Source organism: Vigna umbellata, chromosome 2, assembly GCF_029865625.1.
Source record: "Vigna umbellata cultivar VRB3 chromosome 2, Vumbellata_1.0, whole genome shotgun sequence".
Lineage (NCBI taxonomy): Eukaryota > Viridiplantae > Streptophyta > Magnoliopsida > Fabales > Fabaceae > Vigna > Vigna umbellata.
Window position 1 is genome coordinate 41,070,008 of NC_142166.1, and position 12,526 is coordinate 41,082,533.

At 33.1% G+C, this 12,526-nt stretch overlaps 1 protein-coding gene across 10 annotated transcripts; it reads right to left on the minus strand.

Annotated features, from left to right (window-relative positions):
• Positions 1 to 7,060: 7,060 nt before the first annotated feature.
• LOC124847039 (uncharacterized) lies at positions 7,061 to 11,411 on the minus strand. Of its 10 annotated transcripts, XM_088106841.1 has the most exons (10): positions 11,299 to 11,373; positions 10,888 to 10,940; positions 10,274 to 10,376; positions 10,041 to 10,142; positions 9,687 to 9,957; positions 9,539 to 9,600; positions 8,771 to 8,969; positions 8,596 to 8,692; positions 7,691 to 7,773; positions 7,061 to 7,349 (listed from the first exon to the last, which is right to left on the minus strand). In XM_088106841.1, the coding sequence occupies exons 4-10, from the start codon at positions 10,041 to 10,043 to the stop codon at positions 7,342 to 7,344; spliced, it is 723 nt and encodes a 240-aa protein (XP_087962967.1). In that variant the 5' UTR covers positions 10,044 to 10,142; positions 10,274 to 10,376; positions 10,888 to 10,940; positions 11,299 to 11,373; the 3' UTR covers positions 7,061 to 7,341. The 10 variants fall into 10 exon arrangements, with proteins under 10 accessions (XP_087962967.1, XP_087962968.1, XP_087962964.1 ...); XM_088106842.1 differs by lacking the exon at positions 10,274 to 10,376 and having other exon boundaries at positions 11,299 to 11,384; XM_088106838.1 differs by having other exon boundaries at positions 10,041 to 10,376.
• Between the last annotated feature and the right edge of the window lie 1,115 nt (positions 11,412 to 12,526).

Here is a 12,526-nt window from a genome sequence, read left to right on the forward strand (position 1 = left end):
ACAGTTAGAACGAGGTTGACCATAATCCTCTGGATAATTAAGAAGGTACTAATAGGTTAAATTGTTTTACGTTCTACAAATATACGACATTAATGATTAATTATTGGGTTTGATTACCTAAAATATATTGCACTAATGGTTAATCAATGGACGTGGTTGTCATAAGCCTTATAAATAGGCAAATGATGTCCACGTACAATCATCTTCTTTTATCCTAATAAAATATAGACCTATTTATGAAACATATCTAACTTGAGCGTCGGAGTTTTTTCTGCATGTCAACCACCAATCGGAAAGGATTATTTGAAGAGTTGGTCGATCGGAGCATAGCAAAGAAGGATGACCGACCCTAGACAAATGTAAACGAAACATTTTGGCGCCCACCGTGGGGCCGAGTGACATCCCCATGAAACCACGAGGAACTAGACGTGTAGACGTGCGCTTAACCTCGGCATTGCTACTTTTGATCAATACCAGGTTTTGCAGCAAAAGTACAAAATTCCATAATAATTTCTAAAGGCATGTCTTCTGTTTTTGAGAACTTTCAGGAACTTTCAGCCATACATCCAACCTTGTCAGGTTCCAATATTTTTTATTACAATTTATAAATTATAATTTTTATTTTGTTTAACTCATATTTTTGTGAGTAAAAATATCTTCCACAGGAAGATTCAGTCTTACTTTCAACCTTGACAGGTTCTACTTCTCATCATAATTTATAAATTATAATATATTTTTTGTGAGTAAAAATATCCTCCACGAGAAGGTTAAGTGTTAAGTTCAACCTTCAGAGGTTCCACTTTTCATTATAATTTATAAATTATAATATATTTGTTCAACTCATTTTTTATGGGTAAAAATATTATGCACAGCATGACTTATAGTTGCATTCAACCTTGTCAGGTTCTACCAACTCTTAATTTTAAATTATAAAATATTATGCACAAGATGGTTACCTACCGACTCTTAATTTTAAATAAATTATAAAATATTATGCACAAAATGGTTCAAAGCTGCGTTTAACCAGGTTCTACCGACTCTTAATTTTAAATTATAAAATATTATACACAGGATGATTCACAACTGCGTTCAATTTTGTCAGGTTCTACTGACTCTTAATTTTAAATTATAAAATATCATGCACAGGATGATTCAGTTGCGTTCAACCTTGTTAGGTTCTTCCTACTCTTAACTTTGAATTATAAAAGATTATGCACAATATGGTTCAGAGTTGCGTTCAACCTTGTCAGGTTCTAACGACTCTTAATTTTAAATTATAAAATATTATGCACATATGGTTCAAAGCTGCGTTCAACCTTGGCAGTTTCTACCAACTCTTAATTTTAAATTATAAAATATTATGCACAGGATGATTCAGAGTTGCGTTAAACCTTGTCAGGTTCTATCAACTCTTAATTTTAAATTATAAAATATTATGTGCAGGAAGGTTTAGACCTCAACTTCGTCAGGTTATAATGGTCGCTCAGGGGAAGTCAGAAAAATCACTTCAGAAATCCCGCTCAACGTAGGAAGTTAGAAAAATGACTACTACCTTAAGATCGCTTAGGGGAAGTCAGAAAAATGACTTCAGAAATCCCCGCTCAACATAGGAAGTCAAAAAAATGACTTCTGTCTCATGACCGCTCGGGAGGAAGTAAGAAAAGTGGCTTCAAAAATTTTCGTTCAACGCAGGAAGTCAGAAAAATGACTCCTGCCTCAAGACCGCTCGCGGGAAGTCAAAAAAATGGCTTCAGAAATCCTCGCTCAACGCAAGAAGTCAGAAAAATGACTCTTGCCTCAAGCCGCTCGGGGAAAGTCAGAAAAATGGCTTCAGAAATCCCCACTCAACGCAGGAAGTCAAAAAAATGACTTCTGTCTCAAGCCGCTCGGGGGTAAGTCAAAAAAATGGCTTCAGAAATCCCCGCTCAACGCAGGAACTCAGAAAAATGACTTCTGCCTCAAGCCGCTCGGGGGAAGTAAAAAAAATGGCTTCAGAAATCCCCGCTCAACGTAAGAAGTCAGAAAAAATGACTCATGTCTCAAGCTGCTCAGGGGGAAGTCAGAAAAATGGCTTCAAAAATCCTCGCTCAACGCAGGAAGTCAGAAAAATGACTCTTGTCTCAAGCCGCTCGGGGGAAGTCAGAAAAATGTCTTCAAAAATCCCCGTGCTCAACTTAGGAGGTTCGAAAAAGAACTCTTATCAGTCAACTACTCAACAGGTTCAGCTTTGTCAGGTTCCCATGCCTTTTCATTATAAAAGTAAATATTGAAGCGTTTACTTTATTTAAAAGCATATTTTTTGGAGTGAAAAAGAGAACTCTTAGCATTTTCTGTTCAGTCTAAGGAACAGATCCAAAGAGAACTCCTAGAGTTCGCCGCTTGGTACATAGAGCAATGAAGACTTAAAGAATCAAAGATAGACTCCCTAAATATAACGTGAGTGAGCAACCTCTTTTAAAGCTCATAATAATCCCTACCACCTCTTTTAATAAAGTATATCGATCGAAATTGATTGTCATTTATGGATAATTAAGCAGGTACTAATAAGTCAGATTGTCTTACGCTCTACAAATATACGACATTAATGATTAATTATTGGGTTTTGATTACCTGAAATATATTGCACTAATGGTTAATCAATGGAAGTGGTTGTCACAAGCCTTATAAGTAGACAACTGATGTGCAGGTACAATCATATTCTTCTATCCTAATAAAATATAGACCTGTTTATGAAACATATCTTACTTGAGCGTTAGAAGTCTTCTGCAGGTCAACCACCAATCGGAAAAGATTACTTGAAAAGTTGGTCGATCGGACATAACAAAGAAGGATGACCGACCCTAGACAAATGTAAACAAAACAATTTTTAATAATTATAATTTAACTAAATTATAATTTGACTAAATTAAAATTATTGTTGTCTCTAAAACAATACTTTTTATGAATATATATCCTTAGTTATATTTACTTAATTAAATAACTTTATAATTAACTAATAAAATATAATAACCCTAGAGTAAATGTTATTAATTATTTCTATCACATTTCATATGCAAGGGGCATAATAAATATATTGACACATCAAAACTTAATTGTTTATGGTGTATTTTTATTAATACTGCATAGTAGCATTAGAACTAAACATGTTTAATTAAATTACATATTACATATTTTTATTGTCTCTGTTCCGGCATCAGATTTAGTTTTATATGTTTTCCAACATCTATAATTATAGGTATTTATTTATAATACATGCTGCCACCACCATAAGATATTCCTTTCCATTAACTGGTTCTTGCCAGCACTGCATTGCACCTTCTTTATAATCACATCACCAACAGTTTAAGACTGCAGGTATTGAATCCTCGTCATCCTTTTTATAATCGAACAAAACCACCTGAAACACACATTTTAATAAAATAACTTCCTAATTACTTTGGGAAATAATTTGTAAATCCAAATTATTTGACACAATTATTCTAATTTTTTACACATATCTTCTAAGTTTTTACACATATTTTATTCTAATTTATGCAAATCATATTTATGAGAACATCCCCAAATCCAGCTCCCCTATATTACTTATTTCCTCGATTTAAAATTACATATATTTTTATGTTGTTTTACTTTCTCACTACGAAATTATTATTAGCTGTGATAACGCTTAACCGTTTTTTCAAGTTTCTTAAAAACTATTTAATATTAAAATTCAAATGTGATTTTTGTCCCAAATCTTCGTAGAATTATTTGTTAGTTTTAATTTTTTGACCTTTTTTTTTCAATATTTATTGTTAATTATGGTTAGTTTTACTTCCACAGTGAAAGCTATTAATTAATATAGTTAAAGTTACAAAAAATATTTCAATTTAAGATAATCATTTTTTTTACGCAATCAAATTAAGTAATACATTTCTTATTTAATATAAATAAAATCATTATGTGATTTTTTTAACTTCTTCAACCCATAATACTTATCTTATAAACTCATCAGTTTGACTATTCTTAATATTACTTTATTGAACTTGCATGATTTGAACAACGATTAGGAGAGAAGTCTCAAAGAGTTATTATTGTCTTTTATCACTTTGGTACTACATCTCTCGTGTACACAAAATCATCTCTCGTGTACACAAAATCATCTCTTCTCCATCAAACACTAATGTCAATCCACAAAAACACTCATATCATAATCCCTTAGACGAAAGGGCCTAAGTTTCCTTACTAAACGACAATCATTTAATCTTTCAACAAACAAACATGCATTAAGATCTGGGGTTTAAGACAACTAATGGATCATGTTCCATTTCTTGATATAAGTTTCACTAGATCTCTTGTCTCAAGTCTAGGTTTCACAAGATTCTATCCAAAACCTTATGAACCACAAATCGAGCAAAGAATGTCCCCATTCAAACAACCATTAAGCATAGAAACAAAAAAAAAACTAGCATTCAAAGGAAAAGACATATATATAATCCAAGCATTTACAAGGTACACGAAAGTTTAAAGGCTACAATATCCCTAACAAGATGGGCTTGGCTCTCTATTTCCATGGAGAACCTCAAGCTTACAAAATGAAAGATGAAGAAAAAAGAAAACACAAGAAGGAAGAAGAGGTTGTTCCACAAGCCCTAAGAAGCCTCCATGAGCTCCTATAGTGGAGTCGCGTCTCCAAACCACTAAAAGACCCTTCTCCCTTCTAGAAACTTGAATAAATAAGCACAATTTGACATATCAGCATATGCATTGCACAGTGCAAGGGGCCTACTGCTCAGAGCTGGACTGAGGAATGCTAAAGGCAACTCTTTGGAATGTTGGTGCTCAACGGTGGTAGGTGCGCTCAATGGTGACTACTCTATTTACTCTTTGTAATGGGATCACTCAACGCAAGAAGGTGGTGCTCAACGCCACCTAGACTTCAAGATCTCCCTCTTTTGATGTTATTCTTACTCCTTTAGGTTTCCAAGTTCTCTAATTTGGTATAAGGTCTTCTTATTACAAAAATAAGATATAGAAGAAAAAAGTGAGGATTAAGCAAGTTACAAGATAAAGAAGAGTTTATTTTGTTAATAAATTATGGTCCAGATATTGGTAAAAATATAACATTATCACTAAAGTGAGTAGTTAGATTAAATAAAAGTGATAGATTATACAAAGGAAATGGAAATGGAAACTCATGGAGGTGAAACTTGAAACATGTATACTCATTTTCACCAATTTTTTGGTTACCTATAAGCAACATGGTTAGCGATAAAATGCAACCTAAACACCTAAAAGCTTCTTATTGAAAGGAATCTCCAAAAATATTCTTATATCAATTTTAACATTTCAATTTATAAAAATCAACACCCACCTTTATTCGAATAACCTAAACAATAATCATGTTATAAACTTTTCTAAAGAAATATATAAAATTCTCATACTCTTATAAAAGAAAATAAAAGAAATTGTATGGTACATAAACAAGTATCCTTTGGTCATACTAGTATTAGTCTCATTCTTGGATGATGCAGCACAAATTATAACTGAATAAGTCGTAAGTGTTTGCACCTAAATATGTTCAGTTTGCATAGTATGTGACTTCTACTAGGCGGCCTGGTCGATTATCTGTCGGTTTGTCAGAACTAATACCTATGGAGCATTGACTACTTTGTAGTTGTTATTGGGATATGATCAAACAATCTCACTAAGATAAATGATTCCATAAGCCCATGTCCAAGGCCATCCCGGTAAGGGTCTACACACACCATAAATAATATTATAAATAACACAATTATTGACGTATTTTATTTACGTTCTCATTAAGCACACATTTATTAATTTGCTAACGTGAGAGGCAGACTTATGTGTCAGAGTGTTCTACGACCACAACTAGGGATGGTAAAAAAATCTACAGGCGTGGGTATCCAAGGATAAAATTCTTTGTGGGTAGTTACTACCCTTAGATATTCTGCGGGTAACAGGTAGCATGTATTTTAGTATCCGCTTCTAAACGAGTCAAGTACGGGTATTATACTATCCAATCCATATGTACTCGTTACCCGCAAAAAATAATAATAATAATAATTTAATTTATATTTTTTAAATTAAATTTAATTAAAAGTAAAATTAATTTATATTTTATTAGGTTAAATTTAATTAAAATTAAATTAAATTAATATTATATTATTTGTAATTTTATTTGAAAAATGTATAAAATACATTTTTTTTTATATTTTTGCAAGTATTCGTGAGTACTCGTAGATTTTAAAATACATATTTTTTAAGTAGGTATCCACGCGAGTAGTAGGCGAGTTGCAAGTAAACACCCGACCCGTTATCATTCTTATTTGTAATAAATTATGACGCATTTTTATTCCTATTTGTGATAAATTGTGATTGTGGAATTTCTGTTTGATGTTATGTTTGTACCTAAGTTTAATTTATGTTAAGATTTCTCAAAGTTATTATTAGCTTTCCTTCTTTGAATTGATTGGTGCTGCATATGGTGAAGATAATAGGCCATAAGAGTGTTGGCTTACTCTGATCTAGAGATGTAAATCATATAGTTTCACGTTATTGTAGTTATGTTTATACGTAATGGTGCTTTATCATCATGTTTTGAACTTTAGAGCCAAAGGATGCATTCATTTGGAAAATGTTTTGTAGTAAATGCTGGAATTACAATATATATATATATATATATATATATATATATATATATATATATATATATATCATGCATGTTTCCTGTTTTAGAGTTAATTAAGTTTTTCTTAATACCAAAACGGAATAGCTTATGAAATATTAGTTTGATCTATATTTATGGGGCTGTTTCATAAACAAAAGAAGATTCTTTTTATAATAACCAAAAGAAAACCGCTAATTTTATTGTAACTAAAACAATATTAAACTATTATCTTCAAAAAAAATTATCATATAAAACACATAACTTAATGGTTTCTATTGATTTGTAATTACCTATATATAAATTTCTTATTTTATTCCTTAAAACATTATACATTACTCAAAATATAAATTTAATAACTACACGTTCTATATATGCTTTTAAACTAAGATCATGTTTAGACAAAATCTGGTTTTGTATATAACTCTCATCAAACGCAATGCGTATCCAATAAATAAATAATCCACTTCACTTACATTATGTTAATGGTTTTGATATACCTGTGAGGAATTTATATCCACCATAACAGCGTGGTGGCATCAAATTAAAATACACCTTAGTTTTTGCTCAGACCTTTCTTTACTCGCCATGACTTGCAATGGTATCTCTGCAGCAGGATGAGAAAGCACTTTTTCCACAAAGATATCTTTGTGGTGCTTGTGCAGTAAAATCCATCTCTACTTACCTGTTATGGTCCCGGAAAAAAAAATGAAAAGCGACATGAAAACAAGATTTTAATGCTCTATGGACCATGCATAACTTTATTTAATACTAATTCCGCTCATAGTCCAAATGCAACATCATCCATTAAAGTGCGGAGATATCTTCCAATATACTGTACTATTTGTTAGTAATTATGTCTCCTTCAGAACTGGGATCTTTTTTGGCTAATCTCACATGATTTACTAATGGAGATCCAAACAGTAAAATGGAGTTAATGGGAAAAATAACTGCAGAACATTTACTAATTTATTGGGGATCAAATCATGGTTGACCAGTAAATGACTGACTAAAGAGAATACCTACCATAATTTTGGTGCACTCTCGTGAAGTTATAAATGGCTTTGATTAAGGAACCATATGTCATGAATTTCAATGATCCCATGTGTCTGTAATAAACACAATTCAGTCAGAAGAATCTATCAAAAAGAAAGAAAAAAATATCAAAAATAAATCAGCGTACGAATGATCCAAGTCTTGCCCAACGGCAAAATTGATTGAACCTTGATATCATTGGACCACCACCATTGTTTTCCTCGTTGTTTTCCTTTGCCTACTACTGTCATTACTTTTAGAATTCTCTAGAGTGTTTGTTCCGTACTGAGCTATTTATTACCTATTATGATTTTTTTTGTATGCAAGATTCTTCTTATTTCTAGAAGATTTGTACAGAAATGAAAATTAGAACTTTTCAGTCTTTCTTCATCATTGTCGTTCGCCAATTAGGTCCCTAAATATCCAAATCTTCTGAAAAAAGTTGTGTTGTACTCGAGGCCGAGGTTTCTCAGTTTTCTAACAATAAAAGATACATGTGTATAGCTTTCTGAAGCGATCATGAGATCACTAACTTTTAACATTAAGTTTTCACTTATAGTTGTATGGCCAACATTCATAAAAAATTATAAACAAGTTCTCACATCACCTACAGAGCAGAGTTTATGCATGGCAAGGAACTTTACGTTAAACTTTCAATGTTATAATGTCTCTGCAATAGAATTATGGAGTTCAGTTCGACTTTTAAACTAATTTCATTTACGAGGACTTCTATTTCAGTTAAATCATCAGTATACTATTCCAAGTTGATAACTAATTCAGAACAGAACGGCAATGTAACAGAACTACCGCTTTTAGTTTCATTTCTGTGAAAAAAACAAACATTTTATCACTGCACTGATATAATAAAAAATAATAGTTTCCTCTTAAGAACTTACACGATCTCTGTGTAGCGAAGTCTCCATGCAGGAAAACCAAGATGGCTCCTCACAGGTCCATAAACCAGTAAAAGGTCAGGCTCAGGGCCTTTGCTACCTGATCATAAGGACAGCTACTTTTCTGAACAAGGCAGTCAACTCTTAAACTATTAATAGGTCTAGAAAGCAAACATACCGACAATTTGCAATGCTTCATTCAATTGAGGTTCTAAAGATATTTGAGCATCTAGTTCTTCACCCAAGGAACGCTGTTTCAAGTTCTCCACAAAAACCAAGTTAGCTGCTTTCGCCACTGCCTCCTTCCCATCCACATAAGAAAGAAACTCCAGAGTCATGTGATCATGAGCATGGCGTGTAACAACTTGACTAACTTCCTGCACTGAATTAATGCTAGATCAGATCAAACAAGTGACATAACCGCAAACGTTACTATTCATGCTTGACAGCAATGGCAGCTGAATGAGCTATTTATCATATTTTCTACTAATGCATTTTTTGGAGGCAGAGGGAAAATACAAAGAGAACACGTGATAAGAATCATGTATTTCATCTTATAAATAATTTCTTAGACAATGACCCAAAAATAATCAAATACTGCAAGTAAGTCCCATCATCTATGAACATTTTAAGCCAATGACAACGGAAATGAGATCAGATGTACCCAACAAATTTCATGCGTAAAACCAATTTAATCTGGGACATATGATCTACCAGAATCTAACAAAAGGTTTGGTTACATATCCTTCCCCATCACCTAATTGAATAGTAGAAAGAAGTCAAAGAATCAAACAAAATTAAATGAGGAAAAGGTGGGATCCAAATTGATTAACATGGGAAAAATATAAGACACACCAATCACATGCAAGTTAAAATCATAACCCGGTGCCAAACTTATCTATAGCTTAACAAAGGATCAATCTGCAAGAAAACAATTATATGGTACCTGAATGGATTTTGCATTCTTCAAATTTTGAAGTATGGTTTCCTTAGACTTCTTCAATACTCCTAGAATGAAGAGTTCAAGGAAAACACTATTATATGGCCCGAGTAAAAGAAACCTTACAATCATTGGTTCTCCAAACCTTTCATACCATTCATGTCATAGAGGCACACATTCTTCACACCAATAGAGTCCATCCACTTCAACAGTTTAACAAGTTCAGAAATCTGACAAGCTTCTTCACTTTCTATGACAATGGCAAGGTACTGAACCTTTTCTGGATGAAGAGACTTGTGTTTTTCCAGTACTCCAAGAGAGATGAAGTAGCTCTCCAACAAATTACCCACGACTACTATGGAATACCATGCGCTGACAATTATTTGCAGAAAGTACCATAGCAGTCGAAGCCAGAGATCTCCAATCTGTAGAAGCCTTAAAACTCACAATGAATGGACTTAAATTTTAGGTTGAATGGAAAAGGATATGCTCAGTTGCATAGACTAACCATTTACGTTAAATATGATTGTGTTCAACAATACATAGATGAAAGATGACGCAACGCAACAACATGTATTTAGATTGGAATCTTTCTACACGAGCGTGGACTCTGTTAACAAAATAGAGTTATGTTGGAAAATGTAACAAGCATAATTTGTTTATCTTATAGAATAAGTAATTTATTGATTTAATATTGCCAGTTTTGTACGAACCTTTAGATATAGATTACCAGTTTCTTACCGTGTACACATCTGTTGATTCAGGATCTAGATAGTTGTCATTTTTCCCTTGTATTGGTCTATTTTTTTATTCAGTGCTTGCATTACAGCGCTTGGAGATGTGTCTATGACAGCATGATATTTGGTATTCAGTCATTTTGCTCTTGTATTGGTCAATTTCTACTGGGGTTAAAGATCTGTCTATGACAGCATGATATTGAAAGAAATAAAGTGCTTGAAATTCAAAGAATTAACTGAAACATCTCAGGATCTCTAAACAACTTTTAATTAGAACTCAAGTTAATGACTAATAATTGGTTATTAAATTGAATGAATATTTCGTTTCTACTAAAAAACATTAATATATGTCATAGAAATCTCACCGAATATTAAGTATTCTTGTTATTGCAACTACAGCGGAGAAAAGCTCTTCAAAATTAAAATTAGTATTCCCATATGCCAAAAAATAGATTGAACAATTTAGCTATTTTATCAACTAAGAAAAATTGAACACCTAACTTTGATTATATACAATTTTAATAGCGGGTGCAAGAAAAATATTTCTTTGAAATATAGTGTGCAGAGAGTTGCAGTACTGATGGAAGATTGGGCTGAAGTGAAATGATGAAGACTTACAGTAACAATACACCAAGAAAACTTGTGAGCTCCATCTCTAAAATCCATGGATCCTAAAAGTACGAAAAACATCAATTAGATCCATTTCAAAAGGAGAAAGAGGGCAATAAAAGAAGCGAGCATGTAAACAAATACACGAGTAACAGTTAAACTGGAAATAATTATTAATAATTGGTGCAATCAAAGTGGGAAACGGAGATGAATTCATAAAGCAAGAAACCAAAACATGAAGGCAGCAAGCAATAGACTAATACAGACGTGAATGCATAATTGCAACGAAAAACATACAAAAGAGGAAGAAGAATAAGAGGAAGACACGAACTAAAACCAGGTTACGATTAAGCAAACTCCAAAGAGAATAGGGAAAATCACAACATGAATAAAGAGTGGAATGAGAAAACGGAATGGCACCTAAAAGAGAAACTCAGCGAAACAAAATCGTTTAATTTGCAGCGCCAAGCGAATAACGAGAGAGAAGAAAGTGATAATGAAAGTTATTTCAATTAGGCTAATGATATTTTAACAAGACAACATTTTTTTTATAGCGGACATTTGTCAAAACATGAGTGGTCCACGTGAAAAAAAAAAATTTAAAATAAGAATAACGTGGAAAGAGAATTGGGGAAAGGGTTTGAAAGTGAAGAAGTTCATTTTTTTCTCTTAAGAATTTGAGAGAGAACTCAAGCTTAGAGAGAGAAAGTGAACCCTAGAGTGAGTCCCTCCCTCCTATCCAGCCAACTCGTCTCTTCCCATAAACGTGTCGGTTCAAGCGTGGTCTACCGGAGTTCCGCGTGATGAAGTGGTGTCCGTTTCGGTGACCGGCAATGTTGGAAGCTTTGATTGGAACCGCTACCGACAAAGACACGTTTTGAGCTACTGCCGTTTACGTCTACTCACCTTCCCACTCATTGTGGTTCGTTTTCCTTAGAGCGTCGCGGTCCTTTGTTCGTCAAAGTGTCGCCGTCGACGTTTACCCACCCACCCATCTTGCTTCGTGCCACCCACCTAGAGGCGTTGGTGTTCATTAAAGTGTTGTCGGACTGTCTTTGTTCATTAAATGTTGGTTTAGTTTGTTTAAATTTGTTAGGGAATTTATGTGTGGTTGTGTTTTTTGGAAATTTTTCAAGGTATGGTTTAGTGTGGGTTGAAGTTGTGTAGAAAATTTAGTGGTTGATGGCGTTTTTGGGTGGAAAGTATGAAGTTTTTTTCTAATTTTTTTGACCATTTACTGGTTTAGTTCTTTCGACACAATTATTATGCCATTTATATACAATTCCATGTCCAAGAGACCATTTTTTGTAAAACTCATGGTTCAGAAACTACAGTGATAGCAAAGACAAAATAAGTGGGGACTTCAGGCAAATGTTTTTTTGCACATGAAAGTACAAATACCTTGGTCATTTTTTATCTGAGTACCTTTGAAACAGATTCTTTCCTTGAATCTTCTAGTTAACACAAGAAGCTTTGTTTGTTTTGCTTTTTTATTTTGTTCTTATAAGTGCAAGTTTATCTAAATAGAGTCTATACCTTAATTGAAAGGTTACCTTATTTTGAAATAAGATTGATTTATGTTGTGTGGCAGGGACTATGGTAGAAACTTTTGAAGATAACAGGTACAAGTATGGGTCTAAGAAATCGA